This window comes from Tupaia chinensis, unplaced genomic scaffold, assembly GCF_000334495.1.
Source record: "Tupaia chinensis unplaced genomic scaffold, TupChi_1.0 Scaffold000362_1, whole genome shotgun sequence".
Lineage (NCBI taxonomy): Eukaryota > Metazoa > Chordata > Mammalia > Scandentia > Tupaiidae > Tupaia > Tupaia belangeri.
This window is the reverse complement of record NW_006159859.1, coordinates 1,698,696-1,719,252: the sequence shown is the minus strand read 5'-3', so window position 1 is coordinate 1,719,252 and position 20,557 is coordinate 1,698,696. Positions and strand designations below refer to the sequence as shown.

The following is a 20,557-nucleotide window of genomic DNA, read 5'->3' as shown; positions in this document are numbered from 1 at the left end:
ATCCAGAATGCTTCAAATCTGAAACCTTTTGAGCCACCAACATGACACCACAAGTGGGAAATTTTATACCGGATTTCCCATGATAGATCATACTCGACACCCTGCAATACAAAAATATTGTATAAAATGACTTTCAGCTACATGTATAAGGTGTATATGATACATACATGAATTTCGTGTTTATACCTGGAGTCTCTCCCCAAGACACCCCACTTTGTATATGAAAATATTTCAAAACCTGGAAAAAATCCCAAACACTTCTAGTCCTAAGCATTTTAAATGAGGGATACTTAACCTTAGGTAGCTAAGCAAGTCCGTATGCTCAGAGGGTTTGGCAGTAGACAGAGCTCTCCTTCATTCTCATAGTTAAACATTCAATGTAAGTTTCCATATGGGGGAAAATACATTTTACATAAAATATACTTAAGGTGATGTTTTTAAAAGTAAGTCCACATTTATTTTAAACTAGTGGGATTTGGGGTGTCAATTCTTTACACCCCTCTCTTCCAAACTTGAATTGAGAGGCAGATTTCAGAGCTGACCGGAATGTCAGCACAATGGAGCTAGATCTGTGGGCAGCGTCACCCCGTATCTGACACACGTATACTCCCAAGTGTACGGCGGGAGCCTGCACGTTATAGCCTTACTGCACTGAGGGGCAGAAAATGTATGTCTCTTGTAGGCAGGCTGCCCCCCCACAGAAAGAGGGATGGGACCGAGCCACTTTCACCCAATTCCTTTTCCTAAACTTACCAATACCAGCTGAATCAGCCCCCATAGGGTTAGGGTGCCCTTCTGCCTTGTGTATCTACCTCCACTTGAAAATAGGGAGTGGGGACTGGTGTTTCCCCAACGTGAGTGACACATGGTAACCCTGTTTTTACTTATCACTGACAAAATTGCTATAAGTTATTAATAGAGCTTAGCTTTATATTTATATTATATATTAGTCAAAGAACTTGCTAAGACCAAAAATTGGAAGTGACATCAAGTTGAAAGACTTTGGAGCCCTTTCCAAGACTTCTGAATGTGCACATTGTAGAACAGCTTTCGGAAATATGGCGATGGTGGGTGATAGAGCAGAGAGAAGGGATTTCCATTGTTCCTGCTCATGAACTGTCCCCTCAGTTGCTGCGCCAGACTTGAGTGTGACCACACTGCAGATCCGACAAGATGAGAGGACTCCGGACCACAGGTTCTTTCCCCAGTCTCATTCAATGGATGTTACACATCAGGCCTTAGTCTGGTCTCTGAGCCTAAGGCCCTGAGTAGATCATTCAAGCCCTTTCATTTCCCCATTTGCAAAATAAAATTAGTAGCCAATTTTTTCTTTAAGTGTTATAAAAATGGAAAAAAAATAGATATAAATGTAATTTTAAAATTTAAGGAACCAGCAGATGGCGTAATGGCTATGCTGCTGGATTCCCATGTAGTTGACCGTGGTTCAAGCCCTGAACCCGGTGGCTTAAACTCATGTCAGGTGCATGTGCGTGCATGCCCAAGATCCCCAGAGGAGAAGGTAGGAAAAGGGATTGCGGCGTAGCCATCCACCCTGGGGGATAATTTCTCACTTTCTGTTCTCTCTGTCTTTCTTGCGAGTACATGCACCCTATAGCAAAAACCTCTCCAAAAAAAAAAAAAAAGTTAACCATCACTGTCCAAAAAGCCTGTATTTTCCTTAACCAGAGAAACATACGCATATAAATATGCTAAACCTGGATTTTAAAGGAATTCTTTTAAATCATGATCGAAAATAAGCATTGCTGGGACCAGCAGACGGCATAATGGTTACGTTTCTGGGCTCTCGCATAGTCCACGGCAGTTAGAGTCCTAGACCTGGTGGCTTAAAACTCATGCCAGGCTCCTGTGCGTGTCTTCCCTACATCAGAGAGGAGAATGAGAAGGGAGATGGCGTGGTCATGCCCCTCGGGGGTGATTTCTCACATTCTGTCTGTCTGTCTCTGTCTCTCCTGCGAGCACACAAACCCTAGAGCAAAATCTGAAAGTAAGCTTTGTTACTGAAAGTGCTTTACTGCCACCTGGTGGGCATTGATCATACTTTATTTTGCAGATGCGCTTGGATAGCCAACAATTTCTGAATGACCTCAGAAATGATATTGAAAAGAAAATAGGCTTTGATGCTATCATGAGGGTTCGTACCAGCACAGGTAAGTATCACTTATACTATTTCCTGGTTCTCTCTTGTATAATTGTTTCCTCTTCACATTAATAACAGGCCAACCACAATAACAAAAGCAGTAAAATAACAAGAAGCAAAACATCCTTTTCCCCTTATCTTTAGGCTTCCGAGCCACTGATTTCTTCGGCGGAATTTTTATGAACAACACCACTGACGTTGAAATGGCCGCCATAGATTGCGACAAGGCAGTGACCGTGGAGTTCAAACACGATGACAAACTTGGTGAGGACAGTGGAGCTTTAATCCAGGTGATTCAAAGTCTACTCCCATCTTTTGTTTTAAATGCGTTTCTGATAATGAGCCATGGGGAGATGAAAATACCATCAGATGTGTGGTTTACTCATAAAAAAATGAAAATATTTTTCTTCAAAGACAATAATCCTTAGATTAGTGCACTCCGTTGTATGGTTTCTCCATACTCTGATTTCATATATGCTACATATATGAGGTTACCATTGGCATATACCATTGCATGCGGGCCCAGAATGCTTGTGGTTAAGTACTGCAGGCACTGACAAGCAGCTTCCGACAGTATTCAGTTCTCGTAGGTGGCAGGACCTAGTCACTCCTACCAGCTGTATATAGTTGGCCAGGGCTGCCATAACGAAATGCTACAGACTGAGCACCTTGAACAACAGAAACCTACCCTCTCACAGCTCTGGAGGCTAGAAGTCCAAGATCATGGCTTCTGAGGCCTGGAGGGAAGGGTCCGTTCCAGCCTCTCTCCCTAGCGAGTAGCTAGATGTTGTCTTCTCTGTGTCTTCATGTTGTCATCCCTCAGTTATGAGCGTGTGATCAAAATTTCTCCTCTTATAAAGACACCATTCAAATTGTATTAGGGCCCACCGTAATGACCTCCTTTTAATTTATTTATATTTTTAAAGACTTTATTTCACTAGAGTTACATTCTAAAATACTGGAGGTTAGGCCTTCAACATTGGAATTTCTGAGAGGAAAAGTTCAACGCATAACACCATGTTAAACACTTAATTTTATAGGGAACCAGCAGTTAGCGTAATGGCTATGTTGCTGGATTCCCACGTAGTCGACCGTGGTTCTCATGCCGGACCCCGTGGCTTAAAACTCACGCCGGGCATGTGTGCGTGCGTGCCCAAGATCCTGAGAGGAGAACGGAGGAGAAGGGATTGTGGCGTGACCATCCCCCCTGGGGGGCGATTTCTCGCTTTCTGTCTCTATGTCTCTCTCTGTCTGTCTGGCAAGCGCACGCGCCCTATAGCGAAAAACCTCTCAAAAAACAAAACAACAACAACAAAAAAACCCACTTAATTTTATAATAAGCAAGTGGAATAGAATTTGGCTTTGCAGTAAATAAAATTAACTTGAAGCCATGGAGGCTTTAAATTAAAACAGTAAAAAAATATATCTGGTGGCCACAGTTTTCAGACATTAACATCACCCTAAAAGGATGGCAAGAGGTTGACATTATATATTGAGGAAGAATATTAATTTTTTTAATTAAAAAAAAATTTTTTTCTTCTTAGATTTTTGCCATAGGGCACGCATACTTGCTAGATAGACATAAAGAGAAAGTGAGAAATCACCCTCTAGTGGGAAGGGCCAGATCTCAACCCCTTCTCCTCCACTCTCCTCTTGGGGCCAGATCTCAACCCCTTCTCCTCCATTCTCCTCTTGGGAATTTGGGCATGCGCACACACATGCCCAGCGTGATGAGTCAGCCACGTGGGATCCAGCTGCCTTAACCTCCACATCACCTGCTGTCCAGTAATATTTATTTTTTAATCACAGATATTTGGAGAAATAGTTACATCTCTGTGTTCTTTTTTTTTTTTAATTTTTTTTTAGAGGTTTTTTGCTAGAGGGCACATGCTCTCGCCAGACAGACAGAGACAGAGAGACAGAAAGCGAAAAATCACCCCCCAGGGGGATGGCCATGCTGCAATCCCTTCTCCTCCATTCTCCTCTCGGGATCTTGGACACACACGCACACGCGCCTGGCGTGAGTTTTAAGCCGCCAGGTCCGAGACTCAAACTGCGGTCGACTACGTGGGAGTCCAGCGACATAGCCATTGCGCTAACTGCTGGTCCCACATCTCTGTGTTCTTGAAATGTATCATCGGCTTAAGACCTAAGCTCATCATCTATACTGATCATATTTTTAGGGGAAATACGACTGCAGTAGGCTCTGAGCACCTGACAGGATTGTTTCCAGACCTAGATCCCCAGTAGTAAATAATCTGAGATAGCTGAAATGCAGAATAGTTGTGGGAGTGTTAACGGATACTTTTGCGAGGAATCCCGTAGTTTAAATCTGAAACACTACATAGAAACCCAGTAGATAAATTGGTCATTATCCTCATTTCTTGTTCTTTCTTTGAACAATTTAGAAAAAAAGAATTCTGGAAATAATTAGCTGTCCTTTAACTGTACACACTGTTTCACAAATGCGCATCAGATCAGACTAGTGTGGGTATGTATGTTAAACAGGAAAACGTGTGACCTCTGTGTTGCTTCCACAGTGCGCTGTGCTTTACACGACAATCGGTGGTCAAAGAAGACTTCGGATTCACAATCTCGGCTTAAACTGCAGCTCCCAGTTAGCCGATCTGTATAAGAGCTGTGAGACAGACGCCCTTATCAACTTCTTTGCCAAGTCAGGTAATGCTCTGCCAATCCTGAGCTTCGGTGAACCTTGCTTAGTAATTGGTTAATTCATCCAGTCATTGGCAAGGAGAGGGGGTAGAGCAGCCATTTGGTGGGGAAATTCATAACTCATAAAAGCAGATGGGAGATCGAACAGTTCACGTCTTGAACTCATAAATGAGAACTCAGTTCAAGGCCGGGCTGTGCAGATTGTATTTAGTTTCCTTCCTCCCTGAGCTGAAATTTAGGAAAATGATGCTTAGACCCGTATGCGTTCTGAGTGTGCCCCTGCACACGGGTAGTGGAAGGGGACTGTAACTAATGTTAGACTGAACCAGCTTATCCATACCATGATAACCATGAAACAGGACAGGCCCCATGGTAGAAATTTCTTTGGCTTTCCTCTGAAGATTTTACAGTTATATTTGCAAGAAGTGGCAGTCCAGCCAGTAGGAACCCAACACATCAGAAAACAACCATCTGCCCTTCGTTGTGTGTAAAATTCTGTTTCTAGGCAGCTGGACCAATGTAACCTTTTACTGTGGGCAGGCCATTGTTCTCCTGGCTAGATCATCATACTTAGGCAAAAGAAAACCATCAGCAAACAAATTTAATATTGAAGATAGAATATTGATATAATCTCTGCATCGAGAACATGCAGATACTAGAGACAGCATGGGGGGGTAGGGATGGAAGAGGGTGAGAGAAAAGGAATCAAGGGGAAAAGAAAGAAGCAAAATGTTTAAGGAACACAAAAATGGAAAATTATCTGATGATAACATGTATGATACTATCTTTAAATGGACTAATATACAATGTAGTCATGCTGGGAAAATTCATTTTGCAAGCTGTGATCAGATACAGTGATTGAATAAAAAATGAAAATCACAACAGATATATAGATAATTAAATAAGTAAATGAATGTTTTTCAAAAGGGCTGATCTGAAGACAATAGCAATTATTTATTAATATTATTATTATTATTATTTGGAGAGATGAGTTCTGAACTAAAACTCTGACTAGACCATTTCATTATTTTGTGCACATAGCTTTTAAAGCAGTTCTACAGCAGCCTCTGAAGGTCATCCGGGAAATTCTAGTTAATCAGACTGCTCACATGTTGGCATGCTACCGAAAGAATTGTGCAAGTCCTTCTGCAGTAAGCCAGGTAAGCTGCCTATCAAAATTAGACACTAAAGTGTGAAAAGGACTACTCATTTCTTTATCAGGGAGCTGTGGCAGGCTTATAATGCTGTACACACTTAGAGTCTGCAGAGTCAGCCTGACAGTCAAGAAGACAAAGAATGCAATGTTAAGGGCCCGTGGCATTTTTATAGCCAACATTTAAAAATTTGACTTTACAAGGTGACTGAACCAAATGCTGCATGCATATGTGCTTGATAGTCTGCATGTTACATATACACAGAAGAGTGTTAAATGTAGGAAGCATCATAATATAAACAGGATTCTCTTTTGTTTATACAGATGGATACTTTGTTGTGAACTGTGTATGCTTAAATACCTTTTAGGCATGTGAACCAAGTTGACAGGAGCTGATGGCAGTAATAACATTGTATTTTAAACATAATTTACAAAAGTAAATATTGGAATTCTTTATTTTTTTTAAAAAAACTATAAATAGGTATGAAGAGTTTAAAAAAATATCTCTGGTCATCATTTAGTAATTTGAAATTTTAGAAAATTCTTTAAATAAACCTCATTTAGAGTCTACTAGTAAAAACTCAAGTCCATTTTTAACTTTTTTAATGATAGAGAATATGAGAGCATACACATAGAGAAAAAGCACCCTCTACAGCATCTAATCACACCATAACTCCCCTCCCCAGGCTCTCTACTGCCTCAATGTCTTTATTTTTTTTTTACATTAAAAGTTCTAATTTGTAACAAAAATGTAATGGTTATAAGTATATGTGGACCAAATAAAATCCTCAGAATCTTGAGTGCCTGCACACACACCAGCATATTTCAGGTCGACTTGGAGATCCAAACCCATGGTCAGCCTTGTGGTCTCCAGTCTTGTGGGGTACTGTGTTCCCCTCTATGCCATGGTTGCTGGGTCTAGTCCATTTATATTTGCATTTTCTCCCTTGTATACATTTTTCCCTGTGTCAATAAAAGTTAAATGCCATCTTTATAGTTGTGTATCAAATATCTGAGTGTACAATTTTTTAGGTTTATTTATTCAATGAGCAAGAGAGACAGAGAGAGACAATGGGTTTCTGACAGGGTCCTCCCACCATGATCCATGCCCCCCAACCCAGCCAGCCCCAAGCCCAGGCACATGCAATGCCCAGTGTACTCAGGGAGGTCTCAGGTTGTGAACTGGCGACCTTCCCATGTGGACCTGCCTCTCACTCTACACCACTGTCCGGCCACTGACTACAGAATTTTCCTTAAGAGAGAAGACAGTGAGCAACAAACAGGAAAGGTTTTCATTCATTCTTGTTGATGACAGGACATCCGAAACCCTACTTGAAAGTAGAAAAGACAATGCTGATACATTGTGGGTCCAAATTCAGTATCTGAGTAAAGAAGGAAAATAAAACAATTGATTAGATAGGACTTTTCATAGAAGTTTCTTTCCATGCTATCCAAAGTGATGAGTCATCCGTTCTTTCATCTATACCCATAATCGGGAAGCAACTCTTGAATACGCAGTCTTCCTCATCATTCAGAAGATCTGCCCCTTCAGTATGCTCACGCCTCAGGACAGTTTCCCGGTGTGCTGTCTAAGTTCCACGAAACCCACCAGGTGCACCTGGTGTCTTGCCTGGAGCACGCCAGCCATGGGAAAGTGGGTGTGAGCACTTGACACCCCGGATTCACTGCTCATCTCAGAGCTCTGGGAATGGCATTCTGGCTCTGGAGTATCTCACTTCAGAAGGCTTAGCTGAAGTAGAACAGGGATGGTTAGTGTTCTCTCTAACAGTTTATTTGCTAATGCTAAAGCAAGTGGATTCCAAGACCTTATGTGAGAAACAGTCCTGTTGTCTATTTAAGGAAAAACTAAAATCTGTAGTTCTGGTTTTAATGTTAAAAGCATTGTTTCTATTACTGAATCATCTGCTGACTCAGTTCTTTCTTTTTTAAGTTTACTTAATTATTACGTGAGTGAGGGAGACCCCCGGTGGGGGAAAAGGGAGACAGCATCCCCAGTGGGGTCTCCATGCCACGCTCCATGCCCAGGTTTAAACCCAGGTCATGGGCACACATGTGCCCGACGTACTCAGGGAGGTCTCTGGCTGCAGACGAGGAACTCTCCCATGGGGTCTGCTTGGCAGAGCATTGTGTTTTACTGCTGTGCCACCATTCGGTTCCCACTATTTCATCATTTCTGGAGTAAAAATCATTATGATGCCAACTTTTCTCTGAATAAATTCAGATTATTTTGTTATTACAGTGAGATTTTCCTTGTCTGTTGGGACATTTCAAGTGTGCCCTTTAACTAATGATATGCTTTAAAGAAATAACGTATGTACCTTATGATTATCCACCATAGAGTCTGGAAGATGTAGAAATTATAAAACTGCTAGGAGCAAAAATAACACACCATTCACCGAGAAGGCAGAATAGCTGGACTTAGGGTTCTCGCCAGGCAACGTAACTACAAACTCAGGGCCTCCCCCAGAGCCTTTGTGGGAAATAATATCTGTGGGGAAATTTCTAAAGGGAGTAGTCCATTTTACCACTGAGCCCCAAGTTGTCTTGATCCAAGCAAGACCACCAAGGTGCTGTATACTTGGATTACATGATCCTGGGCCTCAGCTAGAACTGCTTTCATGGAATTACCAGGGCCAGAGTGAGGTTGAGGCAAGCAAAAGAAGGCACTTAGGGTGCAAAACTTAAGGAGGTGCCTACTCTAAAGGTTAAGATTTATAACCAGCGGGACCAGCAGATGGCGTAATGGCTACGTTGCTGAACTCACACATAGTTGACCACAGTTTGAGTCCTGGATCCTGCAGCTTAAAACTCATGCACAGTGCGTGAGCATGCGTGCCCCAAATCCTGAGAGGAGAATGGAGAAGGAACTGCAGCATGGCCATCCCCTGTGATTTCTCACTTTCTGTCTCTCTGGCGAGTGCACATGCCCTATAGCAAACATCACTCTCATTAAAGAAAAAAAATATTTATTAAATCTACTATCTCAATGTTCTGAACTTAAATATATTGTGAGGTTGAGGCAAGCAAAAGAAGGCACTTAGGGTGCAAAACTTAAGGAGGTGCCTACTCTAAAGGTTAAGATTTATAACCAGCGGGACCAGCAGATGGCGTAATGGCTACGTTGCTGAACTCACACATAGTTGACCACAGTTTGAGTCCTGGATCCTGCAGCTTAAAACTCATGCACAGTGCGTGAGCATGCGTGCCCCAAATCCTGAGAGGAGAATGGAGAAGGAACTGCAGCATGGCCATCCCCTGTGATTTCTCACTTTCTGTCTCTCTGGCGAGTGCACATGCCCTATAGCAAACATCACTCTCATTAAAGAAAAAAAATATTTATTAAATCTACTATCTCAATGTTCTGAACTTAAATATATTTATATTATATAGTGAGCTCAAAAAGCAAGTGAAGGGACCAGCAGATGGTGCAATGATTACATTGCTGGACTCCCACATAGATGACTGTGGTTCGAGTACAAGACCTGGCAGCTTAAAACTCACGCCAGGGGCATGTGTGTGTGTGCCCATGATCCTGAGAAGAGAACGGAGGAGGGAACTGCAGTGTGGCCACCTTCCTTGGGGGGCTGTAGGGGAAGTGATTTCTCACTCTCTGTCTCTGTGTCTTCGGTGAGCACACACACCCTAGCAAAAATCTCTCTTAAAAACAAACAAACAAAAAAAGGCAGAATTTTAACTATAAAGCAATAGTCTTTTTAAAAAATTAATTTCTGCTCCTGTCATTTTAAAACTCAAAGGAGAACATTTCAAATGTAATCAAACTAGGCCTATATGAGTTTCCACTCCCTCCTCTCTCATACCGTTTCAGCCCCGAGAATGAACTGTAATCAATGGAGGGGATCAGGGAAGCAGAGGGAAGAGTTTATAGGAGTCATCTACTGCCCCATTTTCTTCCCTATCTCAAAAAACACTGAATAAAACTGTTTTCTTATATCTTTCACTCTGTTTTTCTTCTTCATCATCAATTTTCCTTCTCATTTTACCTCTCCTGTTTTCTTCCCTCGACCCTCTATAATCCAACCTCCTCTGTCCGACTTCTTAGTGCTAAGAGCATCTTCATGGTCAAGTGCATCCCTCTGTGGCATTTAGGCCCACAGATTTCTGCACTGCCCCAATTTGACCGGATTAATTTGAAGAAACCAGTGAAATGTCAAGGTTTTTTTTAATTGCCAGGAGAGAGAGAGAGAAAGAGAAAGAGAGGTGGTATTTACTATGGGCTAGGCATTCTTGCAAGAGCTTTACCAATTAAGAACCATTTAATTCTTGAGACCAGCAGTTAGTGCAATGGTATGTAGCTGGACTCCCATGTAGTTGACCGCAGTTCAAGTCCTGGACCCGGTGGCTTAAACTCATGCCAGGTGTGTGTGTGTGTGTGTGCCCAAGATCCTGAGAGGAGAATGGAGGAGAAGGATTTTGGCATGGCCATTCCCCCTGGGGGGTGATTTCTTGCTTTCTGTCTCTCTGTTTCTGTCTTTCTGGCGAGCACATGCGCCCTATAGCAAAAACCTCTCAAAAAAAAAAAAAAAAAAAAAACCATGTCTCGTAACAGCCACCTCATCATCAGGGAACATACTATTAGCCATTTTTCCGATAGAAAATTGAGAAAGAAAGAGGGTAACAATGGGTCCAGAGTCACCCCCTAGGGAGAGGCAGGAGGCAGTTTGTCCAGAGTCACCCCCTAGGGAGAGGCAGGAGCTGGGCCTGCATCCTATTGTAGGTTATGCTGATGACCCAGGGGCCAAGCTGCTGCAGGAGATAAAATAAAAACTGCATTTCTTTAAATGCTTGCTATGTGCCAGTTGCTGTGGTGTGTTTTACAGTGCTATGTGCACTGATACAACAGCCTCAAAAGCAAGTGATCTTTTATAGTTTATTTATTTGTTCCATGAGTGAAATCAATAGTGCAAAAGAGAGAGACAGACAGACAGACACAGCACCCAGGGCAGGGTCCTGATGCCATGATCCACCCCCATCTCACCCAGCCTGGATCATGGACACACACATGCCTGTTGTGCTAGGGGAGCTCTCCAGCCACTAACAACAACCTTCCCATGTGGGTCTTCCTTGGGGGTGTATTTTACCCCTGAGCCACAGTGATGCCCCGATCTTTCTACTTACTGAGAAAATTCAGGGAGTGTACTCGGGAAAGGTCAAGCATATAAAACACATGTCCTTCTTTTTCAGCTTATCCTACCAGATTCCATGAAAGTATTGCCAGTGTACATGAACTGTTTGTTGAAAAACTGTGTGCTACTCAGCAGACCAGAGATCTCCACAGACGAGCGGGCATACCAGAGACAGCTGGTCATGACCATGGACGTGGCTGACTCGCAGCTGTTCTTCTACCCACAGCTCCTGCCAATAGTAAGCACACCTCGGTGGTTCCTTTTCTGCCGGAGTCTGGAAGGGAACCGTGTGACTTTCCCTAAGTGATATTTGAAACATTTTGTTCTTGAGCAATTCAAAGCCACGGATGTCTTCGAAATGTTTAGCATGGGATTTCAAGCAGAGGCTGAGCAAGTTGCACACGTGCATCAGCATGTGCTGGGCGAGGGGTTCCTACTTCACCGAGTGTCCTAATGATTGCTTTTCTCCCCTCACTGCCAAATTGGTGATTTTCAGTTGACTAGGCAGATTGAGAAGTCAGTAAGTAAACTGGAGCAAGCTAAGATGCCAATTGTTGAAAACAAGTCCACCGTATCGTGTTAAAGGCTACTTACATATGTGTGCATGGGATCCCAAAGAGCACACATGATTTATCTGTTTGTAAACAATATATAAATGTCACATTAATCAGAATAGCTAGGATTAGCCTTGCCCAAATGCAGTTGGGGTTTGCAAATGAGGCTATATGTGAGGTCACCTACGCTGTAAGGAGCCCAGCTGCCTGTGGCCTCAGGATTTACATGGCAACTTCGTCTACCTTTTCAAAGTTGTCCTTACTGTCTGCAGTGTCTCTGTTCTCTGCAACTTGGCTCTTTTCCCATGAGACCTGAAAGGTTAGAGTTGAAGGAGAGGAGAAGGCAAAGCTGATCGCCTTTTTCTATTTCCAGTGTTCAGACTCAGCCTGAGGCCCTCAGTAACAGTGCAGTCAGTGTCAAATCCGGTGGGAAAGAAAAAGCTATTGATCCTTTAAACTAATATGAAGGTCAATGTAAATTATTATGAATGATTGCTTTTCAGATAAAATATGATTATCAGCACTCTCTACACCAGAGAAACTAGACTATAACAGGGCATCCCCATTTCACCGAAGTTCTCTTGCCAAGGTCACCAGTGACCAGCACATTGTTATTATAAATCCAGTAAGCAGTTTTTCAGTCCCTCTCTTTTCCAACCTGTCAGCAGATCAGACATGGTCGATGACTCCCTTTTGACATAACTGCCTCAGTTGCCTTCTTCTGGCTTCTCTCCTGCTTCGCTGCCCAGCCCTCCTGCTGCCTTTGCTGGTTTATCCTTGCCAGTTTGTCTCCCTCTTGGAGTGGCCAAGAACTCACTCCTTAGATAGCTTCCCTTTTAATTTGTACTCAGTACGATAGAAGTCTTATCTGTCCTCATGGCTTTAAATGCCATTGAAATACTGCTGAATGCCCAATTCGAATCTCCAGCCATACCGCTGCCTAGACCCTGGAGGCCTCATCCCTGTCGTTTGCTGAGCGTCTCTCCCTGGACGCATGATGGGCATCTTAAAATATGCCCCTGATGGCCTTCCCAGACGATCTTCCCCATCTCATTCATCTCCACACTCTCCTTCTAGTTGTTTAGGCTGAAAGTCTTGCTGTCAATGCCTGGAGCATAGGAGGCAATACAGGAAGGGAGGGAGGAGAAGGGGGAAAGAAAGGGACAGGGGAAGGAAGGGAAGCAGGCGTGTGTGACTCTCCTGTTCTGCCTGCACAGCACACCCTAGATGTCAAGAGCACAATGTTACCCACTGCCCTCCGCTGCTCTGAGTCCCGGCTTTCAGAAGAAGGCGTATTCCTGCTGGCGAACGGTCTCAACATGTTCTTATGGTTGGGAGTAAGTAGCCCACCGGAACTGATCCAAGGAATATTTAACGTGCCATCTTTCGCACATATCAACACAGACATGGTAAGTACTTCATTTTTTTGGTAATATACAAAATATAAATTCTTAAGTGTTTTTACTTATGTGCAACCATAAATTATAAAGAATAAACATTAAGACATATATTGGGTCCCTGGAAAAGTCATGGCATATTTTTATATGTTTTTCTATACAAAAATGCATCATGATTTTTCCTGAGGACTCAGTAGTTCTGTATAAGGATGGGAATATTGGGACCAGCAGATGGCATAGCAGCTACATTGCTAGACCTCCACATGGCTGACCACAGTTTGAGGCCTGGACCCGGTGGCTTGAAACTCAAACCTGGTGCATGTGTGTGCTCAAGTTCCTGAAAAGAGAATGGAGAAGAAGGGATTGCAGTTTGGCCATCTCCCTTGGGGGCCGATTTCTCACTTTCCCTCTCTGTCTCTCTTTCTCTCTGGTGAGTGCATGTACCCTATGACAAAAACCTAAAAGAAAAAAGAAAAAAACATGGATGACTCCTCTGATGATGCAGTCACATAGTAAATGCTGAACATGTATTTGCTGAATGGAACCTGCATATGAAATAGCCAAGGTCTCTCCACCCCCAAACATATAACTGTCCTTCAAAAAACACTTCTTATTCTTCTTCAAAAAATGAAACAAAATTAAGAATGAAATATGAGCTGCTCATTTTTTTTTTTTTTGAGAGATATTTGCTAGAAGATATGTGTGCTTGCCAGAAAGACAGAAAGTGAGAAGTCATCCCCTTGGGGAGGGGTGGCCACACCACAGTCCCTTCTCCTCCATTCTCCTTTGGGCACATGCCCTGTGTGAGTTTTAAGTCACCAGGTCCAGGACTCAAACCACAGTCGACTACGTTAGAGTGCAGCAATGGAACCACTATGCCATCTGCTGGTCCCTGAACTGCTCCTTTTTAGAGACAGCTAGCACGTTGAGATACCTACTTGAAGTCTGCTTACTTTTTGTTATTTGTTGAATTAAAAGATCAACCTTCATGTCACAATACATATGAATATAAATGATGAAATTCCTGCTTTTCTTACCACTCCTGTGAAAAACATTGGCCATAATGGTCAGACGTTCCAACTCACATTGCCTGTGACTGATTCAGATGGTATGCTGGCTCTTGGCCTCTTCTAGCTGAGAAACAAGCATCAGTGCTCCACTCTGTCTTACTGGGAGGAGTCCAAGTCCAGGTCCTTCGCGTCTCCTGGACACTATGTGCGGCTGGTGTTTTGTAGACCACTAGCCAGAGTTCAAGGAAAGAAGGAATAAAGAAACGTTTTTTCTCTCACAACATAGCCCTTAAACATGTTATCTTGTTCTCTTTCTTTGTTGTTGTTGCAATCCTTTTTCTTTCCTCCAGTTCTCCAGCCCATCTCTCTTGTGATATCTTGCTTTCTGTCTCTCTGGATTTTGGTCACACACACATACATGCTTGGCATATTTTTCAAGCAACTGGGGCAGGATCTGAACTATGGTTGGCCATGTGGATCTGACTCCCTTAACCACTGTGTTGTGGGGCCATCCCAAAATATGCCTCCTCAAAGGGATTAAACCTTCATGGGGAATGGTTAAAGATGTCCTTTGCATAAAATGTATAGCTGTTGTATCATTTCTTGATTTTATGTCTCGAGTTCCCAGGGGGGATTTTTAGTTTCCAAAGGCAGATAACTGGTTCATTTGTGGGAAGATGTGCCAATAAGACTGAGTCATTTTTGGGACTAGCAGATGGCATAATGGTTACGTCACTGGACTCCCACATCACCAACTGCAATTCAAGTCTGAGACCCAGTGGCTTCAACCTCACGGTGGGCACATGTGTGTGCATGCCCCAAATCCCGAGAGCAGAATGGAGGAGGCATTGCAGTGTGGCCATTCCTCCCAGGGGGTGATTTCTTACTTCGTCTGTCTGTCTCTCCAGCAAATGCACATACCCTATAGCAAAAATCTCTAAAAAAATAAATAAATACGGACTGAGTCACTTTCAGTCCATTTTTCCACATTTTTGGTTGTCAGGTAAATGAGCTAAACCAATAGTTAAGTGTAGGGTTTTACTAGGCTGTTTTTAATTCTAATAACTTCATATTGCTGTTTCTATTTTGGTGTTATAAACTGTACTGGAAGTTTAATTTTCTTAAATTTTAGACATTGTTGCCTGAGATAGGAAGCCCATACTCTCAACAACTCAGAATGATAATGAGTATTATTCAACAAAAGAGGCCATATTCAATGAAGGTAAGAATGAGGTTTTGTTTCTTTTTTCCTTGCTCAGGAGTTGTTTATTTCATTAAGGCCTTTTAAAATTCATGTCCTATTTATGATATGATTATTGGTAGAAAACTCACTCTAACCTCTACCTACCCACATACAAGTTGCAAACATACGAAAATAAATAGCTATCACCAGGCACGTTAACCATAGGATATTTTAATATTAATACACGAAAATCATCTTCATGGTTTAAGAGCAATTAGTACAGACTTGGAAGTGACTTTTCCTTTGGCACCTAAAATTACTGGATTATAGAAATATCATCCAGAACATTCATTACATTTGATTTTTACAATTATTGACTTGTTATCTTTGAAAAGTGTGGTTATTCTAGATCTTCTAAGCCTTTCTACCCTTTTCTGAGTTTGAGTAAAAGTACTTAAAATGTCTAGAATCCGAGAAAATTATACTCTGTGGCTAAGTCCCTAAAGAAGACAGCTACTCACCTGTCTTCCTTCTCAAGGTCAACGTTACGGTCTCCTGGCATTTGGGCTCTGTGGTGAGGGCGTTCTGTCTAACACTGCTTTTACAGAGGTGGAAGACACCCACCTGGGGGCAGGCCTCTACGAGACAGGACTCTAGGGAACCGATTTTCTCCTAAAACAAATGCCAATCTAAATCAACATTCTTAACCATGAAAATAACTCAGGCATGCAAAGATCAGCTTTAGGTGGAGCCTAGGTAAACTGAACTAATGAACAGGTTCACGGTCTCTGGCAGATGTCTGGGGGAAGACAGAATCTTTCCAGAACTGTTTCAACACCACACAGCACCTTCTCAGGTTAATTAAGGGCAAGATGTAAAGATGGCAGAGAAGGCTCACACTGAACACATACCCTACCCAACATCCTCTGATTACCCTACAGACATAGATTAAAAAAAAAAAATCTTAAGGTCTTGTGAAACACATATTGAAAACTGCTGGTATGAGAGGTCTTTAAGAAGTTTATGAAAAGTATACATTATGAAAGAGTTATGCATGGATTTCAAAATTCTTTCCACCAAAATAAGCTCATACCTTAATTCTGTTTTTGTTAACTTTTTGAAGTCATCTCGTATTTTGAATACATCCCTCCAATTGGTCCCAACTGCAAAGAGGCAGACTAAGCCTGGGTGTTATCATTATGCTCAACAGCCCCTCCTTCAAAGGAAAATGAAAACTCTTCTTTCCTCTGGTTTTTCCTTCCTGTGAATTTATCTGTTATTTTTAAGAATTATTTGACCTTACTAGTTTGCTATCGCTATGAAGAACCTGAAATCCCTGAATGAAAAGTTATTTGCTGGAAACCAGCAGTTAGCGTAGTAGGCTATGTTGCTGGACTCCCACGTAGTCGACCGCGGTTCACGTCCCGGACCCGGTGGCTTAAAACTCACGCTGGGCGCGTGTGCGTGCATGCCCAAGATCCCAAGGGGAGAATGGAGGAGAAGGGATTGTGGAGTGGCCATCCCCCCTGGGGGGTGATTTCTCTCTTTCTGTCTCTATGTCTCTCTCTGTCTGTCTGGCAAGCACACGCACCCTATGGTGAAAAAAAACTCTCCAAAAAATAAAAAGTTATTTGCTGACAATAATGTATATGGTACTATCTTTGACTGGATGATATGCACTGTATTTATGCTGGAAAAAATCCATTTTGCATACTGTAAAGATGTACAGTGATTAAATATAAGTTTTAAAAGTACAAAATAGGGACCAGCAGACGGTGTAATGGTTACGTTGCTGGACCTCCCGCGTAGTTGACCGCGCGGCTTGCGTCCTGGACCCCGTGGGGCGGCTTGAGTCCTGGACCCCGTGGCTTAAACTCACACCAGGCATGTGTGCATGCATGCCCAAAATCCCGTGAGGAGAATGGAGAAGGGATTGCAGTGTGGCCATCTTCCCCAGAGGAAGGTGATTTCTCACTTTCTGTCTGTCACTTGGGCAAGCACACACGCTCTACAGCAAAAATATCTCTCTAAAAAACAAAAGTACAAAATAAATAGATAAAAACTTAATCTATAGATGCCAAAGATGAAAGAAGTTCAGGAGGGCCCTGGACCAGTCCCAGCAACTCCCACCTGCACTTGGCATATACAGGAGTGGGGCCCACAGAGCTCACCAGCTCTGTCAGCCTCTCACAGCTGGATCATGGTAGACACAAGGCTGGCGCTGCTGCTCAGTCCTAGTACACTTGGCAGGACACCATCTTTCACATTTCAGAACCAACCACATGAGCCAGCCCATGGCCTGGTGGTGAAGGTGTCTAGATTCCACAGTTCAAATCCCAGAAAAGAAGATGGCTTGAGAAATATGTCGGGCCATGAGAGGAAGAAGGGAGAGGTGCCCTGGCTCCTCTGAATTATCTGGGGAATAAGTGGAGAGACATTGTTATGCCTGCACAGCTCAATTCCATCTGTGGCCCAATAAATATCAAATTGCGACATTCAGATCATCCACCCTGACTTCCTCAAACACGAGTAAGAGGCTAGAGACAGAAGGGCTCCAAGTATTCAGAACAAAACTGCTTCTTTTCTGGGCTTCTCTCCCATGGGTCTCTTTCCAGGCCCTGTCTGATAATGTAAGTCACAAACGTTCTGCATTTCCTGTGACATGTTCTGTGAAACTGAAGCAGACACGGAGGCACATTCTCAAAATGTTTCTGACCAGCTGTTACTGTTGTTTTTTTCCTAGCTCACAATAGTCAAGCAACGGGAGCAGCCAGAAATGGTGTTCCGGCAGTTCCTGGTAGAAGACAAAGGACTTTATGGAGGATCCTCTTATGTGGATTTCCTTTGCTGTGTTCACAAGGAGATCTGTCAGCTGCTTAATTAATTTAATCTTCTCTATTGTCAATGTTGCATTTCTGAGGAGTGACTCTCCTTCTTGGTGCCTAATTTTCCAGATGATAATATTCTAGTTTTGATTTCTTGCTCATTTTCAGAATAGCTTTCCAAGACAGCATTTAGAACTTCAGCTTTGGTGCTCAGGTATCAAGCCAATGAAGGTACAATTGTACCATAAAGGGAACAGTCTATTTCTGCACAATTTTTTTTTTTAATTTTAAAATTGATGCATTTTTCATTTCATGAAAGCATAGTTTACAGAAACAAACATTCTCAATTTCCATCCTTTGTGCTACACATATAAATTATTTTTCAACCTGTATAGATTTGGAGTAAAAACTTATCTTGGATTCTCTCCCATTTATAGTGAGGGGAAAAATACCTAATTTTTACATTATAGCTAATTTTTTTAAAACCATGTAACTTCATTGAACACATTTTCCAACCTAAGTTTGCAAAGCAGACTTTCAATAACTTTGGAATCTGGTAGAACAATTTGTGTTCTACATTTTTTTCATAATTATATATTGTGTATGTTAAAACTATTTTCCAGTTGTTGTTTTGTCTATAAAACTGTCTATCAATATTCTTAATGGTTCTTTGTACAATTTTGAAGGTTTCTACCTGTATATAATGGATCTTAACCAGTATCAATAAATCTCTTCATATACTCTTAGAAGGTACAATTTTTTAAATGTATTTTGAGATTTTTCAAGTGTCTTGGCAAAAATTTGCCCGATCACTAAGAACAAATCATGAAAACATTTTTTTTGGAGGGTTAAGGAGTGTTAAATAATATATTTAGGGAATATCAGAGACGGTATACTTGAGAAAGACACTTAAAAAGTTCTTTAATATATCTTTGTGGACTAAATAAATAGAAACAGGCTATGTGAGACTGTTCATTATTAATGAATATGAATAAACCTAGGAGAATGGTTTTGCCTGGTGTGATAATGGCCCCCTGTCCTCTATCTGCCCTGTTTAACTCTGTTATCAGTGATATGAATAAATAACCACAGCTCAAGTATTTTGATACTCATCACATCCCAGGAACTGCCTGGTGTGTTTGTGAACATTTCCACATGTACTCTTCCCAACACCCCTAATCCTGTTATCAGCTCCATTTACACATGTCCAAATAGGCTTGAAGGGATTAAGTGGCTTGCCTGTGATTACATGGCTAGTAAGGTTTATTTACCAATTAGCAGAGGTCATGAAATTGAGTGGGAATAACAAATACACTGACAGGATTAAAATCCTCCCTCTCCCCTTAGCCAACTGGCCTGATGCTTTAGATCCACTTGAATGAGTTTAACATGAAGAAATACAAGCACCTAGACTTCTATCAAAAACAACCAAAGAATATGTACATGCAGGAGATGCTTCTTGGAAACAGGTATTTTTAAAAAGCGTAATGGTTAAGGCTCTGGACTCCCATATGGTCTACCACATTTCAAGTCCTAGACCTGGCAGCTTGAAACTCACGCTGGGTGCATGTGTGTGTGTGCCCAAAGTCCAGAGAGGAGAACTGAGAAGGGATTGCAGCGTGGCTGTGGCCATCCCCCCTGGGGGGTAATTTCTCATTTTTTCTCTCTGGTGAGCACATGTGCCTTATAGCAAGAATCTCTCTAAAAATAAATAAATAAATAGAACTCGGGAAGTCTGTCATTATGAGCAGTAGTGGGATTAAAGTAAATGTGATCTCGAGCCACTTTACTACAAGGATAGCACATCAGATGAGTAGTGATGGTCGGTCTCAAAAGTGGAGTGTTCAGGGACAGGCACCAGGCTCTGTGTGGAATGGAAGCACAGAGCACAGTCCTGATTGGGTGCAAGACAGTCTAACATTTGCTCTGTTGTTTGCTAGGGTAGAGACCCAGAACCAACAAACAGAAGTGGCATGGTGACACTCAACAGGAAGAACCTTCCAAGTAATTAAAATTAGGTGCTCAAAGAATGTGCCGTCCTAGGAGGTGGAACGTTCTCATTTAACAACTATATTGGACACCTTCTGTGCACTGTACGGGGGAGACAGACCACAGTGAGCAGCACAAACAAGGTCTCCGCCACCGCCACGATTACAGGCAAGTCTCAGAAGTGCTGTGAAATGTAGTGAGCACAGGGCAGGGAGATCCAACCTGGGTAGATCAGGGGCAGAGAGTAGTTGGTAAAGATTTTCTACAGGAAGTTCCATTGAAACTGAGACCCGAGTTCTGGTAGATCCTCCAGCAGAGGAAAAATTTGTGTGGTGTCTTAGAGTGGGCAAAAGCGCGTACAGCCTACTGAAGAAAGCAAAACTTAAATTTAACTGGAACTTACTGAGGAGAGTAGAAGATAGAAGGGGTTGGGTGGGGACAGAGTGAGTC

At 42.3% G+C, this 20,557-nt stretch overlaps 1 protein-coding gene across 1 annotated transcript in view; it reads left to right on the top strand.

The window, feature by feature from the left end:
* The window catches only part of SEC24D (SEC24 homolog D, COPII component), a 97,344-nt gene extending 78,216 nt beyond the window's left edge, over positions 1–19,128 (top strand). The window contains 8 exon segments of the mRNA XM_006153094.2: positions 2,072–2,168; positions 2,303–2,448; positions 4,699–4,837; positions 5,873–5,991; positions 11,208–11,387; positions 12,921–13,112; positions 15,243–15,332; positions 18,037–19,128. Coding sequence (XP_006153156.1) covers positions 2,072–2,168; positions 2,303–2,448; positions 4,699–4,837; positions 5,873–5,991; positions 11,208–11,387; positions 12,921–13,112; positions 15,243–15,332; positions 18,037–18,177 — 1,104 coding nt within the window. The 3' untranslated portion in view covers positions 18,178–19,128.
* Positions 19,129–20,557: the final 1,429 nt, after the last annotated feature.